Source organism: Nothobranchius furzeri, chromosome 5 (genome assembly GCF_043380555.1).
Source record: "Nothobranchius furzeri strain GRZ-AD chromosome 5, NfurGRZ-RIMD1, whole genome shotgun sequence".
In the NCBI taxonomy this organism is placed as follows: Eukaryota; Metazoa; Chordata; class Actinopteri; order Cyprinodontiformes; family Nothobranchiidae; genus Nothobranchius; species Nothobranchius furzeri.
Window position 1 is genome coordinate 73,443,078 of NC_091745.1, and position 19,904 is coordinate 73,462,981.

The following is a 19,904-nucleotide window of genomic DNA, read 5'->3' on the forward strand; positions in this document are numbered from 1 at the left end:
GGGGGGGGGGGGGGGGGGGGTGTATCAAGGGCAACGTCTTCCTGTGGTGTCCGTGAGGGCGCATGCGGTTGGTTAGCATTCCTCCCATAGATATGTATATAAACACGTCACGTGTACTATCGGTTCTCCTACGTCCATCACAGCGGTGGGTGAAGTTTGAGCGGGTGCGTTTGACCGACTCCCGGGGAGGTTTGTTAAGATGAACGGCTCTCTACAGGGACTCGGCTCTCATCATTCACTTTGAAAACCCGTTCAAAAGATTTGATCCGTTCGTGAACGTCACATCACTAAACCTCTCACACCAGTGGTGCAAGTACTTAATGAATGGAGGACGATGTGTAGAAGTGTGGCGATTCGGCCACGCCGAGCACCGGATGGTCCAAAAGTTGCTTTCCGTCCAAGCCCTGGTACTGGCAGACGCTTTTTTGACAAATGCCAGAGAACTACTTTATTAATTTGGTTTTTTTTTTATCTCTAAAATATATTTATAGCTATACTATGTCAGAAGCTTAAGATGCATGAAAAATGTTTTAAGCTGACACGTCCTGTAGATTTGCCACTGCAGCTTTAAATATTAATCTTTAGTTTGCTCTCGTTTGACTGGGGTCACTTCAGTATGTTAGCAGCCACTACCACAAATCCCTTTTGTTCTTTTGACTCAAATGTTCTTTATTAACAACATGATGTGTAGATTTTATTTTGCATATGACTGTGATAGGATCATGTTCAATAAAACATGCAAAAGTCAAATTAATGAAATGAAATGATGAATTTACTAGGATTGTTTTCCACAAGGGCAGTTGGGAAAGCGGTGAAAACCTAACTTTTACTAGATATTAGGTGCTGTCAGTAGGAAGAAATGCAAAACGGATATCAATAATCGTGTCACTTCAAATTGACTTAGGTGCACAGTGGAAGAGTGGGTTATTGTTTGTCTGATTAAAATCCAAACAAAAGGCTGTTCTCTTTTCAGATTCATGCTGATAAGTTGGAGCCACGAGGTGTTGAAATTCTCTAGAAAACAAGCTGTTTTTAACCTTGCTGGCACTGTGAAAAGTTGCTGATTCAACGGGAAAAAGCACACTGGATACACAGGTTTCTGTTTTACTCGTAGTAAAATTCTTAGTATATTTAAATGATTGTTTATGCTAATTACCCTAAAGCTGTCTCTAGACTTAGCCAGTGAAGTTGTAGTAATTTACTGCATTTTCTTGAAATGTATTAAAATATATTTGAATTTGTAGTCGTTTAAACATGGTGTACTGCGCAGTGTGAACGTACCAAGAGCAAATGCTACATTTTCCACGGTGCTGTGCTGAAAAACAAAAAAATATCATCCACTTGTGGCTAACACTGGTCACGTGACGTGGTGGAAGACACAGTTGCCGCTGATTGGTTGAGCTGTTGTTGGTCACGTGCAGGTGTGTCTGTTCACTTCCGCACTCAACTGCCTGTAGCATGTTAGCATCGTAAATAGCACTTAACGTACCTTACGAGGGAGCCTGTTAATCACACAGGCAAAAAATACAGTATTTATATACTTTCCAGGTCTCCGCGCGGATTTACTTGGTTTTCTAGGCAAAATAAAACTGCAGTTTTTATGCTAAAGCGAACCAGGAAGCGACGTTAGCTTCATTGCAACTTACCGTTGAATCAGTCAGCTGGAGTTGAACCTTTTCAAGGAGACGATTTCTCCCCTCTCACATTTACATTAAAGTGAGCCATGAAGGTAGGTGCACAGTCTGGGAAAAGTCCTAGTATTTCAAATTATTACTAGTTTATTACTGACTCGTTGTGACACCCCATTTCTTTAAGGAGAACTGTAAAAGTAATTTGTAAGTGTTACATGTCTGCACATTCTTATGTTGTGCATGCAATCTGAACTTATGATTTTAAAAAAATCAGTTTTTAAGATATTGTTGCAAAAATGAGGTGACAGTCAAGATCTCAGTCAACATAACATATTATACAACATGTTCATCACAAGGATACTTACTGATATACGTATGTGTCTTTTGTCTCGGGCTGCATGGTGGCGCAGTTAGCACTGTTGTCTCGCAGCAAGAAGGTTGCAGGTTCGAAACTCGGCTGTGGCCTTTCTGCGTGGAGTTGCACGTTCTCCCCCATGCATGCGTGGGTTTCCTCCGGGTACTCCGGTTTCCCCTACAGATCACAACATGTCCTACAAGTTAAAAAAATTGTATGTCGCTTTGGATAAAAGCATCTGCCAAATAAACAAGCATAAACATCTATTGTAATTTCCCAGAGAACAGAATGATAGCTTTAAGTTCCTTGCTTTGTTCAGTCAGATGTCTGAACCTTTAGCCTAGTGAACTAGACCAAATTCTTGCTTTGCAAAGTTTGGTCTAGGCATGCTCCATTGGAACCTCAGCAGCTCCTACCAGGACTCTGGCTAGCCAATCACAACTCTCTAGAGGGGTTTCAAACACATAAAGAGCTGTGATTGGTCCATAATGGTGGGCCAATCATAGTGCTCTATCTGCTTAGTGAACAAATCACAGAGCTTTAGCCGCGTTGTGGGCCAATCAGGGCACTCTATATGCCTGGTGGGTGGGATGATGCAACAGAGTGAAACAAGAGTATGTCACATTCATTGTCCAGTAGCATGCGGAGATCATTTGAAAGACAACGGTAGAACCCGCCCCACAACCGAGAGCCGTCAATGGAGCATGGCCAGACTAAATAATACATTTATTTAGTCTGGCTTGCCAGGCTACTGAACCTTTGCAATGTTCAGTTTTATATCCTAAGTGGAAAAAGACAAAGATCACTTCGTATTTTAAAATTCTGAATTATGTATTTTTATCAAGAATTGTAACCAGAGTCAACTGTTTTCACTGAGAAAAACCTTCCACTCCTCATTTGCTGTCAGATTAACTGCTTACTGATTTTTCTATTAGATTCCTTGTTATTGTGGACAAATCATAATGTTTTTAATATTTGTGTGTAAGAGTTGTTTCAGGTTTTAGTAAGTAATTTTCCTTTCTACACCTTTTTCAGCAGCTGTTCAGTCTTCCCACGCCCAGTTACAGCCTAGTGTGGACGTTTGTGATTCAGCTGGCTCTGAGCAGAAGTAGCGTGCTAGCTGGTAACGGCACCAAGGCCTGTAAACTATCTTCTGAAAGTTCCTCGAAGGTCCTTGATCGACTTGAGCAGCTTGCTAACAAGACGTAAGAAATGTTTGGGTTTTGAACCATTTATCTCAGCGCCACTGATGTCACCAGTGAGGAATATCTAATCAAACTCATTTAGCTTGAAGGGCTTTTAGTGTTTCTACAGTTTTTTCCCACTCTTGACTGGAACTTGCTTCATGTTGGCAGCTTTACAGCAGACATCACAGATGGAGAGGACAGTTACACGTATGTGTTCCAGCTGTGTGGAGATGCAGGGGGAGTTCCAGAAGCTGGAGTTATTCAAGTGAACAAGAAAACCAACAAGATGACATCAATCGGCTTATATACCAAAACACAAGTCATTGGAGGCAGTGAGTCTCAAGCCCTTTTTACAAGTGCCGGCAAACTGGCATAATACTACCACAACGATGTGTCTTATAAACGCGCCGTGCTGGCATGGTGGTGCGCGAATTTTGCGATATTCGTTCCGCCTCGCTTGGTGGTAATATTGCCGTAATTGTCTGACTTATAAACGGCGATTGCGCCTTGGGGTGTCATGATGCTGTGGGGAGTTACTGCCGAGCTCCGGCCAGTGTTACGTCGACGTGTTCCCCCCTCGAGATCTGTTTCTTTTGCACCCAGCTGCAACTTTGAGCCATCCACTCACAAAAAATGAGTGTCCTAACCTTTACCCCAGCCTTTACCCTAACCATAATCCTGAAACAAACGTAAAAATGGTGCTACACATAATACTTTCAGAATGAATTATGCAAAACACATTTTTGGTGACAGTGTGATTATGGTTAGATTAAGGTTCAGGGTGAGGGTTATGTTTTTTGTGACTGGGTCGTTTCCAAAAGAAACAGATCTCGAGGGGGGAACGCATATCGACGTAACACCGGCAACTATGTTGAAAATGAAAGTAAACACGGGCTGTAAGTTTTGCTTTTGTAAACAGAATCAGCTGAGACTGGAAAAGTGCAGCATTCCTTGAGCTTCTCTCCGTTAGATCTGGAGCTCAGATCGCCAGAGACAGCACGGGGACTGTGGAGGACAAACACCTTTAGGAGCAGCTTCTTAAAAAACGTAGTGAGCGTGGATTCGATTGCAATAAAAAAGGAAGTTGTGTCCAAGATAAACAGAAGTCCACAGCAGCACAGAGACCGCCCCGTAACTCCTTTATGCCACCATCGCCTAATCTTTTGTAAAAAGGACCCAATTGCACCACATTACCTCCACAGTCTGACCAATTATAAACGACCTAACGCCGGGGACACGCCGGCCGCCAAAGCGCCGCGAAAAGTGGACCGCCTTCATTCGGCGCCCTTGTTATCCTATTCTATAGACCACATGTGCCGCTGAAGCGCCGGCGCTCCAGCCCGCGCCGTGCAGCAATCGTTTCGGCGTCTGCTCTATTTTTTTCGCGAGCCGCGGGTGAACAGCTTCAATTCTGACAGGAAGTGAAACCTAGGCCTAGTTCACACGTAGCCGGGTTTTTTAAAAAACGAATATCCGCCCCTCCAAAAACTTGCATCCACACCACCTCGTTTTTAAAAAAAAACCTCTGTCCACACGTACCCGGATAAATGCGTTGTTAAGGACATGCCAGACCTGTAGGCGGCAGTACTTCCCTCGTTCTTAACCTCGTCCTTCGTCTGTGGTCTTCCGCAAGGAGCAGTAATTCCGCTTGCAAAAACAAACAAGCAAAAAGCGCTTGGACAATTGATAAAGTGAGCGCAGCTCTGAGGGCATCCATGCTGTCGGCTAGTGTAAACACAGGTCGCACACGTGATGTCAGCATTTTTTTGTCGCAGAAAGTGACGTTGCGGACCTTAAAACTCCAGTTTTGTCTGTCCACACGCAGACACCCAAAACGGAGAAAACGCAGATCTTCACTTTGGCCGGAGTATTTAAAAAGATCCGTTTTCGTGTGAAAAAACTCCGTTTTCGTGTGGATGACAGGCCAAAACGTAGAAAATATCTACGTTTTGGCAGATCCCCGGCTACGTGTGGACAGGGCCCTAGACATAAGAGGCAGGCCGGTAAATTTAGCAAAATAAAGCATTTCAAAATACAATTCCGCTATAGTCAAATGTGTTCGTAAACAGACACTGCATAAAAACCACACACACACAGCGAACGTGTGTGTGTGTGTGTGTGTGTGTGTGTGTGTGTGTGTGTGTGTGTGTGTGTGTGTGTGTGTGTGTGTGTGTGTGTGTGTGTGTGTTGCGGTTTTGGATGTCTTTCAACCGAAGCAAACAGGACAGAGAGGCAGAAAGTCGTAGGCCAGCTATTAATAACTGATTCACACCATAGGTTCACACACACACCCACACACGTACAAGCACACACACAAACAGCAAGGGGGAGGGGGGTGTAGAGGAAAAGAGCAGAATAAAGGCAGAGAGGAAATGGAGGACACCAAGTGGTTAAAAGAAAAACTACGAGGCGCGCCTCGACCGGAGCGGAGAATCAAGCGTCTGGTCTGAACTGAGGAGCAGCGGCCGAATTTCGTGAGCGCTTCGCCTCCCGGCGCTTCGGCGGCCGGTGTGTCCCCGGCCTAAGGCTCCTTGATGTGGCAAATTGGCAGAATTGTTTTGTAAAAACTGCTTCATTTTCTTTATCCAGTGTCCTCAGAAAAGCATCATGTTAGGAGGCAAATAGTCAACATTAATAGGTGTTTTGGCATTATTTGACATCTTTCTGCCTTTTCAGATCAATGGGTGTTGTTAATCTACAACGATGGTGAGGAATATGATAACCACTGCGGTCAGGAAAAGAGGAGAGCTATGATCATGATCTCCTGCAACAAGAATGCAGATGTGGTAAATGAAACGCTGGTGGTTTTTGTACAAGAGCAGCGCGTTGCTTCAGAGAATTCAGGTGTTTAAAAATCAAAATGATTCTTTATTGTGGAACAAATACCGTCTCACCAGAATAGATGTGGAGCTTTTGTTCTGTGAAAATATGTAGTTGAAATTTTTAACATTCTTAATTTTCATCTGTAAAAATTCAGCTGCAGAATTTCAGCACAAAAATTCAACAGCTGAGGTGACCTCCTGGTGACTCAAGCCAATCATATCGTCACTTGAGGCGACGCCTCAGTAGGGTCACATGATCAAAAAGGTACCATTTGATTGGCTAAAAGTCACTCAACTCGATTGAGTGATGATTACTTTGGCTTGGGTCACAGGTCACCCCAGTTGTAAAATTTTTGCTGATGAAATTTTTACGTAGAATTTCTGTCAAATTTTTCCAGGTATTTTTTTTTTTTTTGCTGATTTATTTTAAGTAGAAAAAAAATTAAAATACATAATTTCACAGAAGAAAAAAAATGATGTCATAAATTCTACATCTACAAAGTCATTTTAAAGTCATTTTAAAGCCCAAAGGTGACCGATCATTTGCTGCTGTGGCCTCCAGACTCTGGACCCCTCTCCCCCTGAGCCTGAGATCAGTGGACTCAGTGGTCTCCTTTAATACGCAGCTGAAGACTCACCTGTTTAAGCTGGTTTTGGTGTGACCTTCATCACCTCTCCTTGTTCTGCTCTCCCCACCTATTCCACCTTCCTCGGGATCCACTGATTTCCCTCTTTCCTATTCACTCTCTCTCTTTCTTAACATTTTTTAATCACAATTGTCTATCGTTTTGCTCATTTTAAATATATTTTTAATCATTTTCTAAATTATTTTTTATATTTTTACATTTTTTGTTTTTGTGAAGCGCCTCGTGATTTTTATCTTGAGAGGCGCTGTAGAGAAGATCTTTTCTTCTTCATTCTGGTGAGACTGTATTTCTTCCATCGATGATAACAAATAAGAGTGGTAGAAACGTGAACGAGCACATCCACATTTCAGTTTCCACTTTTTTTATTTATTTTTTTAACCAGAAATCTGTTTGTGAAAATTCCGGTTTAAAGAAGAATAAGTGTCACAGGACATTGTTGGTGTGTGTTTAAGGATGTGGTTTTGCCTTTTCTGGCTGTTTTTCCAGTGTTTGTTTCTCTTTATCTTTTAGCGTTCTTTGTTTTGTTCTTAGGGTGAGTTGAAAGTCTTCCCGGAGGACAGGGAGAGAGGAAACAACTGTTATTACTTCTTTGAGTTGGACTCCAGCGCCGCGTGTCCCGTTGAGTCTTCTCAGCTCAGCGCCGGATCCATATTACTCATCATGTATGTAAAGACACTCGGTAATTGCACAAAACCTTTAGAAAAATGGCAACAACAACAAAAAAAATAAAGATTCTTGTCTTTCAGCGCTTTCTGCCTCGTGGCCGTTTACCTTATCGGAGGTTTCCTCTACCAGCGGCTGATCGTCGGCGCCAAAGGGATGGAGCAGTTCCCAAATTATGCTTTTTGGGTGGAAGTTGGAAACCTAACAGCTGTAATTTTCATCTAAAAATTACTCTTTAATTGTTGTTTTTGTTATTATCTGATGATAAAATGTACCCCCTCCCTTCAGGACGGCTGTGACTTTGTGTGCCGGTCAAGAAACCGAGAGGAATCTCCAGCTTACAGAGGAGTGACCACAGACGCCGTGGAGGAGGAGCCAGAAGAGCGAGACGACCACTTACTACCTATGTGACCTCAGTATGTCAGAAAGTAGACACAACCCTTCACTGTGTGGTACAGATCCCGCTTTTACAGTCTAGACAAGCAGCCTGGTACACTCGTCTGTTTCCTTTACCATGTTTAAGTCCGTTCCTGCTTATATACACCTGTGCCTACAAGCAGGAGGACACGATACTCACAGCACCAATAGACTCGTCTCTGCTCCTGTTCGGAGCATCCGTATGAATGATTTGTCCAAGATTAAAGATTCAAATTAAATAAACATTGAGGAGGAAAAAATGGGGTATTTTGTTAAATTTCTACCAGATCGTTGATGTTTTTGTTAATCTTTCTTGCTTTTTTGTTGAAAGTGTTATGTTGCTGCAAGTTGCTCAACACTGAGGCGTTTCTTCTCGTGTAAATCGGCTTTAATCCTCTGGTTTGGTTCAGATATGTGAATGTAAACGTGGCTGTACTTACAACCTTGTTGCACAAGTAGAAAGAGCTGCAAAAAAAACAAAACCAAAGCTGAAATCAGTTCTTTTCTGTTTTTAGTTAGTATTTCTAAGCGTTTCTACCTTGTCCTGTTTGAGTGCAGAACCCACCTGTCCTTTATGGTTTCTGTCCAAAAAGGCCAGCGATGCAATTAAAAGCTAACTTTGAGGCTATAAAGCAAAGCGTCCATCTTCAGTTCATTACGGATCAACCTCTTTTTCTCATGAATAGTTACAAAACATTCATATATGAACTTTTTCTACATGAAAACCCGTCTTTAAGATGTGGTGTTCTGTATGTGTTCGTATTTTGATCAGATAAATTAGCATCTGCAAACCACCAATGTTTCTAGTTCTAAAAGTGAAGAGGAGTGAGAAAACGCCGCTCTGCTGGTCTACGTTAGAAGACCGACTCAAGCGGCTGAAACGAGGCGCGCACTTTAGAGCTGCTGTTTTCTTCTATTGTAAACATGGAGCGACTGATACTCCTTTATTAAATAATATGGTTATAAAATGTTATTTTAGATTTCATTCTTGATGTTTATAATATTTTTTTCAAAATCTAAATATAATGTTGCTAAAAACTGTTTGTAATTTGATGAAAACGTCTGAGTTTGGTTACGTTTGGATGGTGTTAGCACTTTGTTCTTTTGTCTGTTAAACTTGTGTTACGTTTGCTTTGTAGGCCTCGTTTTGTTTTTTTCTTTCTTGGTTAATTGAATTATATTCTGGATTATCTGGCAGAAACACTTTCACCTGTGCTTGAAGGGAATAAAATAGCGACCATGTTGGCTGGTTTACTGTGATATCAAAATTCTGTGCAAAAGTCTTGGGCGGTCTTATTTTTCTTTGTTTTGCTTCCGAGGAGCCAGACTTTCTTATACATTTAAATGGTTTTTATTGTAGTTATTGGAGCGGTATAATTTGGTATAATTTATTTTTCTGTCTAATCACTGTGCAACTGTAAAATGGCATCTAAACCCAGTCGATAAATTCTGTCTGCACGCTAAAGGGCAAAATTACAGCTTACTTTAAATTAAATCATGATATTTAAATTAAAATTTGTCCTGAAAACTGGATTTTGTTCCAAATTATTAAGTTCAAACTTCTAAAGTAACCAATTTAATCCTTAGCTGGGTGGAAAATGGTGTTTTTGTACCAAGAGGGTCATTCCCAAAGACTGTTTCTGAAAATGTTTCTTGTTTTTGTTTTTTTCTCTCAGATAATTTTATAACAGTATGTTTTTTTAGCCTTGGCTTCGGTCCTGCTCATGTTACGTTTTAGTTTGATCTCAAGGTGGCACTGTACAGCATTTTGACATACACCATTTAAGATCAAAACCATTTATAATATAAGTCTGACTGATTGGAACCAAGGTCTGAGGAAGTGAGGTGTTGCTGCAGGATTTGAACAGAAATTTGTGTTTGGCTGAAACTGATCAGGTATAGACTTTGCTGTTTGTTTTCAAATTCTAATAAAGATGAACTAAAAAGTTTGTTGTTTCTAATAGTTTATTTACAACACAAATTCAGGTGAACTCGCCTATGAGCGTTTGACGACATCTAAAAATAATTGGATTTTCTATATTTTCTATGATAGTTTCAAAAATAGGTTTTTTATATAGATGACGAAAGAGAAAGAATATTCTAAAACGTTGGTTCCCAATATTGGGGTCGAGGCCCCACAGTGGGTCACCAAATGCTGCAAAGAGGGTCTTGAGATAATTTCCACAATAGAAAATAGAAAAACAGTTGCAGATGCTATATTTCTGCATAATTATTATAAAAACTCAACTTTCAAACAGAACTAGTAGTCTCCGTTGCCAGTCGGTTCATGGGTCCCCAGAATTAAGAGAAAAATGAAGGCTTGTGAATGGGCTATTTTCTAATCTGCATTGATTTACGCTCCAAATCACACAAGTAATTAAGTGTTTCGACTCATGTAATTTAAGATTAATTAGCTTATAAAAATACATTATTAAAATAACTACAAATCAGATGTTTCATATATGACGTCACTTCAGAATTTCTTCTCCCTCCTCCTGCTTCTTACCACATGGCCAGATTTATGGTTTTCTCCACATTTAATGCCCCCGTCGTCCTGGAAGGAGGATTCGAAACTCGCTAAACTTCTCCTTTTCTCTGTCTGGTTCGATGACGTCAATTTGGTGAGACGAACATTTGTAATCCTAAATCGTTTTTTCTGCGGTGCCCGTCTGGTGATATTGAGGAAAATAAATAACTCGTGGCCACGAGATACTTAATGCGTGGGAACGAGTTGTTAACTCTTTGCCACGACTTATTAATGCGTTCCCACAAGTTATTATATTTCGTGGCCACGCATCTTGGGAATGCATTTATTAGTCATGGGCACGAGTTAATAACTCGTTCCCACACATTAAGTATGTCGTGGCCACGAGTTACCTTTTCACCAGACGGGCACCGTATTTTTCACAAAAAAGCTAACATGACTTTTGCTGGCATTCAGAAATAATTGCTTTCTTGGCATCAAAATGTGTCTTTGAAATCCACAGGCATCATGTATGAAGTACATGACACATTTCAAACAGGATCAGAAAAAACTTTTATCCGCACATAAACTCCCATTATTTTTGGGGGCAGTTTGGGACCCGTAGACCGGAAGTGGATGGACGTGAATATGAGCTGAAGTGTGTTTCTTCTTTCCCTGCGTTATTTAGGGGTTTTAAGCATGTTTGTATTGTCAGATCAGAGATATCTGGGCTCACGTGCCTGTTTTTATTTTGTGGGTCTGTAGCTGACAGGTTTGGGAACCTGTCCTAAAAGACCCAAGTGAACTAGAGACTGGTTTATTCCAGCTCAACTGGCAACGCAGGTCACATATTGAGGGCTAAGTTTATCTGCATCATATAATTATTGGAAATAAAAGTCGATCAAACTAAAATACATAATTAGCCAGCGTGATAAATACTTCGTCATCAGTAAACATTTTGAAAGCGTGAGGTCAAAAGATCATGTTTCGTAACTTGTGAACGACAGCGCCCCCGTATGTCTTGTCAGGAGAAAAGCACCCAAAATCAGAAAGTAAGGGGGCGGGGTTTCACTGCAGGCGAAAATCAAAAAGGGGTCTGACGTTGTTGCCATTAAAAACCAGGACCACCAAAGTAACTGGATTTATTTCAGCTGTGAAAAGGGCCATCAAACTGAGCATAAGGTAAGTGCATAACTTGTACAAAACACACCGAGCGCTATCGGGTTGCAAGAGTTATAATTACTAGTTTTGTGCCTGCAGAAAAGCAGCTAACGTTGCTAAGAAGTTAGCTTATGCTAAATATTGACATACTTTGAAAATAATTTTAATATTATCCTCATAAAACATAACTGAACACATTAAATGATCACACCAACAACAACTATTACGGTTCAAACATCTGAAATGTTTGTTTCAAAGAGTTATAACCCAGCAGTAACCATCAGGAGTTAGCCACCGACAGACAGTAGCTAACTTCTTTTGATGTTTTGAACTTTTCCTCCATGTTGTTTTCACGTCACCGGTTTATCACGTTGACAGCTGCTTTATTAGTGTAAACACCACCAAACTGCTCATGCTCTGGTGCTAAACAGGGGCTCGTAGATGCCCTGCAAACTTTAAATCACTTAAATAAATCACACTACAAATAATGTTCTTATGAACATTGAATGGGTTGGGACACGTTAAACTATTTGATTTATATTAGTTATTATAATTTGTTAGTAGGAATTAATGATAAGGTTTGTGAAATAATGTTTTTTGTGTGTTGTGGACAAATAAATCAATATAAAAACTTCTCATCTATTTCTTTTAGGCTTGGAGCAGCAGGCATGGATCCAAGCGAAGAGCAAAATACAGGCAACGCTAACGGGAACACTCAGACAGGTGGGAGCTCCCGGGCACCCCAGATAGCCAACATGTCTTTGTATGAAAGACAGGCTGTTCAGGTGAGGGTTTATTGTCTCAAACTAAATTTATAGGATCATATTTTCAATAAGTATTTAATTTAATGCATGCATGTTTCATATTTAGGCTCTGCAGGCCTTGCAAAGACAGCCTAATGCAGCTCAGTACTTCCAGCAGCTCATGCTGCAGCAACAGATCAATAATGCGCAGCTGAACACCTTGGCTGCTGTACAACAGGTAATCACAATTAGGAATAAACTGTGCAGTTTGACAGCTAGTAAAGGACGTCACTCATGTTTGATTTTACTCTTTAAATCAGGCCACGCTTGCAGCAAGCCGCCAGTCCAACACCGCAAGCAACAGCATGTCCCAAGCTCCCACCACTGTGAGTTCATTTGCTGAGTTGTTTGTTTTATTATGATGATGATGATGATTTTGATTTAGAAATGTCTGATTTTCTTTCATCCTACAGGTGAACCTGAGCTCTACGTCTGCAGGTGGGACGATGACCACTCCTCGGCCACACGGACCAGTTACCTCTGCAGCAACAACAGCTCTCAACCAGTCGGTGTTGCTGGGTGGAAACTCACCAGGACAGGGGCAGATGTATCTTAGAGTGAGTTTTCAGTAGCTATAAATATTTGACTAGATTGTGTCACAACCAAAAACCACAACAATCATTAATCGATGTGATGCTTATTAATCTGGGTCAAAGGACCGGCTCTGCTCAGCTGTGCTGCTCTTTGTTTAGGTGAACCGCTCCCTTAGAGCTCCACTTGCCTCTCAGTTTATCTTCATGCCTGGTGGAACTGCAGCTACTGTAGCGGCCGTAGCTCAGACGCAGCCCCAGCAGCAGCAACAGCAGGAAGCTGCTGCCACAGCTGCAAGCGGCCACTCCGACGGTGATCAAGTACGATTACAACTATATCAGTAAAGTTTTTATGAATGTTTAGAGGAAACTAATGAGATTGGGTTTCTCCAGGTGCAGAATCTGACTCTGGACTGTGCCGCTGCCCTCAAAGCCGCTACTGCCAAGTCTGAAATCTCGGAGCGGAAAGATGCTGCCAGTTTTCCTCTCTCTCAGCAGCAGCAGCAGACGTTTCCCCCGACAGCTCAGCAGCAGCAAGTTCAGCCACAGCAACTGCAACAGATGGCCAAAGCCAGCTTTAATCAGCAGGCTGCCTCCAGCTCCATGACCCTGAAACCTGGAAACCAGGCTGTCATGACCGTCACTCCTTCTGCCACCGTCGCTCCTTCCTCTTCTCCATCTCCTGCACTTCCTCTCCCTCAGCTCCTCTTGTCTTCTTCTGCTGCTCCCGTCTTCCTGGTGCCCACTTCAAATGTAACTACCTCCACCCAGGGCTATCCAATTGGCCCTGTGGCTCCGAAGTCCAACATAAATGCTCAGACTCTGGTGGTGCAGCCCCTACAACAGGCTGGCACTAACGTGGAGAAAGGTCCTGTTCCGATCCAACCCAAGACAGCTCAGGGACACCGCTTGCCTGTTCAGCTGTCAACTCGAAATCCTCCCCCCATTCTCCCGGCTCCGCCGAGCAATGCCGCAGCAGGTCACAACCCTCCCCACATACCGGTCCAGCTAGTGGGAGCCAGGCAGGGCTTGGCAGGGAACGCACAAGCTGTGGCTCTGAGTCCGGCGCGGAGCGGCTCAGTCCAGGAGGTTCCATCCGGTGGAAGCTCAGTCCTCAACAATATCGCTGTGGTGAGATCAGAATGTGGCACCCAGGTTGAGGGTTAAATGATGTTTGGAGAGTTGTCAGTCGTTTGCATTCGCTTTGTTTTCTTTTAAGACCAAACCGGTTGCTGGTTCTCTGAAGAGAAAGTCTGAATGCGATGCACCGAACAACGCGACAGAATCAGAGTCCGCACCCATCAAAGATTGCGCTCCGCCGTTATCACCCGCCCCCACGAAGGACTCGAGTAAATTATTTTGTCACATTTGATTGAAAGCGTCAAAGATATTTGCCATAGAGTTGATTCTTGTTTCACCTGTGCTGTTTGTTTTTTGCAGCTCCCTCTGTAGAAGCTGCGTTCTCGTCTCCTCCAACCCTTTCCTTGCCTCCGCCGTTGTCGAAAGCTGGGGACAAAGACCGAATCCCACTCCCACAGGCGGTGGTCAAACCTCAAGTTCTCACCCACCTGATCGAGGGGTTTGTGATTCAAGAAGGAGCCGAACCCTTCCCTGTAAGTTTAAAACCTCACAAACGCAAAGTATTCACCAGAATGAGCAAACCTTTATCTAGAGTTCGTGTGTGACATCGCAGGTCGCCGGATTCCTGAAGGACAGAGATTTTGCCTTGGTGGGCCGCACGGAGAACAGCCACCTGTGTGAGTAGAGCTGTGTGCGTGTGTGCGTGTGCGTGTGTGCGTGTGCGTGTGTGTGTGTGTGTGTGTGTGTGTGTGTGTGTGTGTGTGTGTGTGTGTGTGTGTGTGTGTGTGTGTGTGTGTGTTCTGATTGTGTGGTCTTTGTCTCACCAGCAGTGTTGAAGTGTGAGTACTGCGGATGCCTCGCTCCAGCCAGCCAGTTCCGGGGGTCGAAGAGGTTCTGTTCTAATTCCTGCGCTAAAAGGTAAATAAAATGTTCTAATTCAGTATTATTGATAGAGAATGGCTGCTGTGCGGGGTTTTAATCAACTCCAAAAACTTTATGTAAAGGTACGCATCAGGTTAGAGAGGAAGTTCACGGAGAAACAGTTTTTTTCTTGTTGTTTTTGCAATGAGACCGGTCACTCTGAGTTCCACCTGCAGGCTGGACATGAAAATAGTCTCATACCCGTATTTTCTTCATTAACCTCTGGTAGAGGGAATGCTCGGGTCTGAAAAAAATAACAGATCTACGTCACACTGTCGCTTAATATTCATGGATTCACCCATCTTGGCTCACGACGGGGAAGGATGACGTTGGTTTAGCATCCAGGAAACAGCAGAGAACATCTCAGCTAGCAGAAGCTAACTGTTAGCATTAGCAACTCCGCAACATGGCTGAACTCCCATCAGGCTTGTGTTGTTTGTGGAGAAAAAACATCAGCGTTCCAAAGTAAACTGAGGCACGTTGCTGTTAGCCTCTCCTCTGCTTCCTGAAACGGGAGCACCGGAGCTTTTTCCTACAGAGGTCGACTCACAAGGCGTTCATTTATACGCAGCAGATGTGTTGGAAAACAAGTGAACTTGGCTTTTAACGCCTGATTCACACCAATTGTGAACAGATGTGTTCTGGTTGTTTTAAGGCTTCTGGACGGACTTCCATTCACACCGACTGCAATTCGTGTTCTGAATGTCTCCAGAAATTTTATCCCACATTCTTTAGAAATTTGACGCAAACCATACCAGTAAAGTGCGATACGGCCTAAAATCAATATTACGACATATTGAGGATTTCACCTCGATAACCGTAAATGGACTATAACTACAGGTGTGCGCAGAAACACAGTTGTCCACTAGAGGGGGCTGTCACATGTGCCGTGTTCGAGATGAGCCAGTTCTGGAGTGCATGCCGGTTAGATTTGTGTCTGACTTGACGCTGACTTGCTCTGACGTCATGCCTACGTAGGCAACGATAACCTCGTGAGATCAAGGCGGCCGCAGATTTTAGAGCAAGGCGCTGCAGTTGCTCTCTACCGGCTGCAAAACCTAGGGCATGACGGGAAATGCCTGGCTCTCGCCTGATCTAAGGTCTGATTGGTTCACATTCTGATCCGAACATTCGGTGGTAGAACATGAAATGTTAGTTGGTCACATGTATTCAGTAAATCATGTTACGTTGATTGTAACTATTTAGGCCACAAAGAGAAATGTGTTTTGTGTTCTTTTGTTACGTTTTCTATGAGCACACTAAAGCTACAGCTGATAACCTTTACTTATTATTACAGTCATGTCTCCATATGCATTACATTATGTCCACAAGCACGTGAGGATGTGTTTCGGTTGCTAACAGGCACCAGAATTAAAATTAAAAATTAAACAAGTGTGAACGCTAACGTGATATCTTCATCCATCGTCACCCGCGAGCTACACATGAAGGGAAATCTGTCCGACTTAAACGCCGACGTTCAGCCGCTCCCCCTGCTGCGTCCGTCTACTCTCGTCTGTTTTCCAGGCGAGGCGCTGCTCAACTCGAACACGGCCACATTTTTACCTGACTCACGGTGGTACCGCTTCTTAAAGGGACACGAACGTTGCCAACCTACACATCTTTTCATTTTTTTATTATCAAATTTATTGACACAGGAAAAATTCTCGATAAAAGTCAGAAATTTCGATAACGATAAATTTTTGATTTATTGTCCTGCCCTACTTTAACATGAACTATGAATAACATGAATGTGGGTTTTATTTTGAAATATACCAACTTCACCTCTCTGTTCCACATCTCACTTCCTGTCTGGCTCATGTGACTTCTTTAGCTTCTTGCAGCATCCATAAAAAGATTCTTCTGGATGTGCACCTCGGCTGGTGTGAATGCTCTGAATGGACTTGATGATTTCTGGTCTTTATGGAAGCCGTTCGGAGTCCGGACCGTGTTCCGTTTCCTTATGTGCTGTTAACGAGAGCATAACCACCGACTTTTTGAGAACCTGCTAAATCTTCAGACGTGTGAGGAGAAGATTCTTGTTGAGTTGGACTCGTATTGTTTTCCTCATGATTTTTATGTCTGTAATCAGTTGCATTGAATCCCAAAATAAAAAGGAGCGTAAACCAGGACATTGTGTTTCAGTGATGGAAAAACAAAGGCTTGCATCGGACAGGTCAGAGCAGTTAAGAGAGATCTATAATCTGTGATCAGATTGAGCTTTTTCTGGGTTGGCAGATATAACGTAAGCTGCACTCAACACTTCAAGTCCAGCAGGGGGCGGAGCGGTGCACGGGTGCCACCACGCCCGATGCCATCTGGGGGCACCACGCTGCGCAGAGGACCCTCTCGCAGGAGCAGCTCGAGCTCCAACTATAATAAAATATCCAGCAAGCATCCTTCTGTCAAGGTGAGATCTATCATTAAGCACACACACACACACACACACACACACACACACAGTGTGTATGATTATATTTTAATCCCTGCTGTCGTGGTGTAGTGTCACTCCGAGTCCAGTCACTCTGAAGACATATCCAGCGAGGAGGAAGAGGAAGAGGAGGAGGATTCTCCTTCCTTGTCTCCGAGCTCGTCACACTCCTGCTCCAGAGCCGAGCACAGCGCTCCTCCGTCTGACAGCTCAGCTCCTGGAGGCCTCCCACTGGGAGGAGCTAGCTTCCTGTCTGCGACTCCCGCTCAGTGGAGCGTGGACGAAGTCTGCAAGTTCATCTCCTCGCTCCAAGGTCAGCAGTCTTGCTCATTTCGGTTTATTTACGTCAGATCTCGATTCCTTTTGCTGATGGATTCTCCTCACCTCGGCGTTTAGGTTGCGAGGAGCTGGCGGCCCATTTTCTGTCACAGGAAATCGACGGGCAGGCTCTGCTGCTGTTGAGGGAGGAGCATCTCATTTCCACCATGAATATTAAGCTGGGTCCTGCTCTGAAGATCTGTGCCTCCATCAACAGTCTGCGCGAGTAAACGCGTTCCTGTTCGCTCTGACCTTGTCAAATTCAACACTTGGACTTTTGAGGTTCTCGAAGAAGGTTTAAATGATTCATTTTTCTAATAAACAACGGTGCCCTGTCGGTCATTCTGATACGTGGAATGGATCCAAGTCGATGCCACAGATGACTTTTTTTTTTATCACTGTGAATGTAAGCGTGCTAAAGCGGTCCACCTATGGGGCGCTACGGCTTCTGCTGCCTTCTAGCGGTTTTTCAAAATGTGCTTTAACTTTAGTGATGTCAACAAATGTCAGTTACATTCATGTTTAGTGTTTTTTTATGCATTCTTTATGTTTTTGTCTGAGAAGTTCAACTGAGCCGGCTCCAATCATGACGAAACACGACACTCAAAGAGCCTGGTGGTTTTATTTGTTTTAGTTTTGTATTTTCCATTTTTTATAGAACAATCAAGTATTTTTTCATAAAAGCAACGTAGTTTTAGTAGCGTTGAACGGTGTTACCTGGTATTTCTCATGTTTTACTGAATGGAAGCTCTCTCTGTAGATGCAGTACTGCCAGTAAACGAGTTACTACATCTGTGTGGATCAGTGATGGAATGCAACAATGTACAAGTACTTAGTTACTGTACTTAAGTACAGCTTTTCTGTATCTGTACTTGTCATTTTCTTCAATCAAATCAAAAAAATCAAAAGCAAAGATACTTTATTAATCCCAGAGGGAAATTAGAGTTTCAGTACACACAATTCAGAGATCAGACATACATGGGCAAGACACATGACAAGAATTGGTGTCTGTGGTCATTCGCAACCCTGAGTCGCGCCACCTTAATAGAGATAAGAGGGTTACATGAGGATTGGTTCAGGTGGAGGGAAAAAATATGCACCTCAGAGCTACCCTCCAGCAGGAGGGCAGCTTTGCTCTGCTAAAAAAAACACCTCAGACAGAGATATGCAACAGACTTCAGACAACACAGGGTGGTGGGTTGGGACTATCCCAACTTCAGTTCCTGCAGCCACGATGAAGCAGCGCATGTCACCTCAGTGTGGATGGGAGGGAGCATTTATGGTTGGAGGGTGCAGTGACCCTGGACGCTTCAGCAGCCTTCCCGCAGTCCCACCCAGGCTGGGAAAGGAGGCAGAGTTGAGTTGCCATAGCGACGGCATATTCCACATATCTTCTGAGGGGGGAGTTTTCGTTGGAGCCTTGCAGGCTCAAGGGCACCAGATTCTGATTAGAAAAGTTTTGGGGCCAGACAGAGATAATTTCCTCTCTGTCTTACAGTTTGTTGTTGGTCCTCACCTCTCCGAATCCCAATAGTAATGGACGTTAATCTATCCCAATCCGTGCTGATTCGTCCACTCTCTCCTTGATGGCATCCATCTTTTGTGCCAAAGAATGAATCTCCACCAAAGATGCCTATTTTTACTTTTACTTGTTTTTTTTTTAGTTTCAAAAGTGAAAGTACTTAAATCTGCATTTTGTCCAACCCCGTCTTGGTTCGATGGAGACCTTGTCCACGACGGACTGCAGTTCCAGAGGTAATAGTATTTCCTCCTCGTCCAACAGCACACTTCTACACACACAATGCATATTTAAATGTTAATTGGATTCTTTTAAAGCTGCAATAGCAAATTTGAAAAACTAAAACAAATTTTCATCCCTCTTAGTTCTAACATAGCTATAAATATGTTGTAGAGATAAAAAAAAGTGGTTCTCGCAAATTTTTCCAAACCTTCACCAATACCACCTTTCATACTAAATACAACGATTGGACCATCCGCCTAGTCTCGCCAAACCGCCGCACTTCCCTGTCTTCCATTCATAACACACTCATGTATTTAGCAACAACACCACGTCAGAGAAGGGGAAACAGCCGTCTGCTACCACTTCATCTTTAGGACAAACTACCAGAGTCCCAAAAAGAAAAACACCATTTGAAGTCACAGACAACAGGATACGTTTAGACAAATAAACAAAAATTAAATATTATCGGTGTGACTGTGACTAGTTTTTTCCAGATTAGACCCCCCCCCCCCCCCTTGGTTCATTCCAGTTAGTTCCATACTTAAAAATATCATCTTCCAAACAGGTGTGGACTGGGACCAAAACTCGGCCCTGGCATTTTTACAAATCGTCGGCCCTCCCCGTGGGGGTGGGGGGTGTTGCCGCCCGCTGACTCGTCTCTAGGCCGAATGTGAGACCTAATATGGCTGGGACTGTTAAATTACAAGCAAGGCCAGACCGCTGCGACCAGGAGCCC

General features: G+C 43.2%; 2 protein-coding genes across 4 annotated transcripts; both read left to right on the plus strand.

Annotated features, from left to right (window-relative positions):
- Window positions 1–1,427: 1,427 nt before the first annotated feature.
- m6pr (mannose-6-phosphate receptor (cation dependent)) lies at window positions 1,428–9,671 on the plus strand. Of its 2 annotated transcripts, none has more exons than XM_015950165.3 (7): window positions 1,428–1,729; window positions 3,022–3,191; window positions 3,342–3,505; window positions 5,850–5,959; window positions 7,174–7,304; window positions 7,389–7,515; window positions 7,594–9,671. In XM_015950165.3, the coding sequence occupies exons 1-7, from the start codon at window positions 1,724–1,726 to the stop codon at window positions 7,714–7,716; spliced, it is 831 nt and encodes a 276-aa protein (XP_015805651.1). In that variant the 5' UTR covers window positions 1,428–1,723; the 3' UTR covers window positions 7,717–9,671. The 2 variants fall into 2 exon arrangements, with proteins under 2 accessions (XP_015805651.1, XP_015805652.1); XM_015950166.3 differs by having other exon boundaries at window positions 3,025–3,191.
- A 1,544-nt stretch (window positions 9,672–11,215) lies between these two features.
- Window positions 11,216–18,218, plus strand: phc1 (polyhomeotic homolog 1). 2 transcript variants are annotated; one of them, XM_015950167.3, is made up of 14 exons: window positions 11,216–11,368; window positions 12,000–12,132; window positions 12,218–12,328; window positions 12,411–12,476; window positions 12,564–12,707; window positions 12,843–13,001; window positions 13,074–13,811; window positions 13,900–14,029; window positions 14,121–14,293; window positions 14,374–14,437; window positions 14,588–14,678; window positions 16,917–17,088; window positions 17,182–17,422; window positions 17,506–18,218. In XM_015950167.3, exons 2-14 carry the CDS (start codon window positions 12,016–12,018, stop codon window positions 17,655–17,657), a joined length of 2,358 nt encoding a protein of 785 aa, XP_015805653.3. In that variant the 5' UTR covers window positions 11,216–11,368; window positions 12,000–12,015; the 3' UTR covers window positions 17,658–18,218. The 2 variants fall into 2 exon arrangements, with proteins under 2 accessions (XP_015805653.3, XP_015805654.3); XM_015950168.3 differs by having other exon boundaries at window positions 14,591–14,678.
- The last annotated feature ends 1,686 nt before the right edge of the window (window positions 18,219–19,904 follow it).

What these genes read in the sequence shown, in the direction of transcription:
- m6pr (XM_015950165.3), top strand. An exon ending in AACACAAGTCATTGGAGGCA is followed by an intron (nt 3,506 to 5,849) that starts GTGAGTCTCAAG and finishes CTGCCTTTTCAG; the next exon opens with ATCAATGGGTGTTGTTAATC. An exon ending in GGATCCATATTACTCATCAT is followed by an intron (nt 7,305 to 7,388) that starts GTATGTAAAGAC and finishes CTTGTCTTTCAG; the next exon opens with CGCTTTCTGCCTCGTGGCCG.
- phc1 (XM_015950167.3), top strand. Translation starts at nt 12,016, where the DNA reads ATGGATCCAAGCGAAGAGCAAAATACAGGCAACGCTAACGGGAACACT. An exon ending in TCCTCAACAATATCGCTGTG is followed by an intron (nt 13,812 to 13,899) that starts GTGAGATCAGAA and finishes TTTTCTTTTAAG; the next exon opens with ACCAAACCGGTTGCTGGTTC. An exon ending in CACGGAGAACAGCCACCTGT is followed by an intron (nt 14,438 to 14,587) that starts GTGAGTAGAGCT and finishes TTGTCTCACCAG; the next exon opens with CAGTGTTGAAGTGTGAGTAC.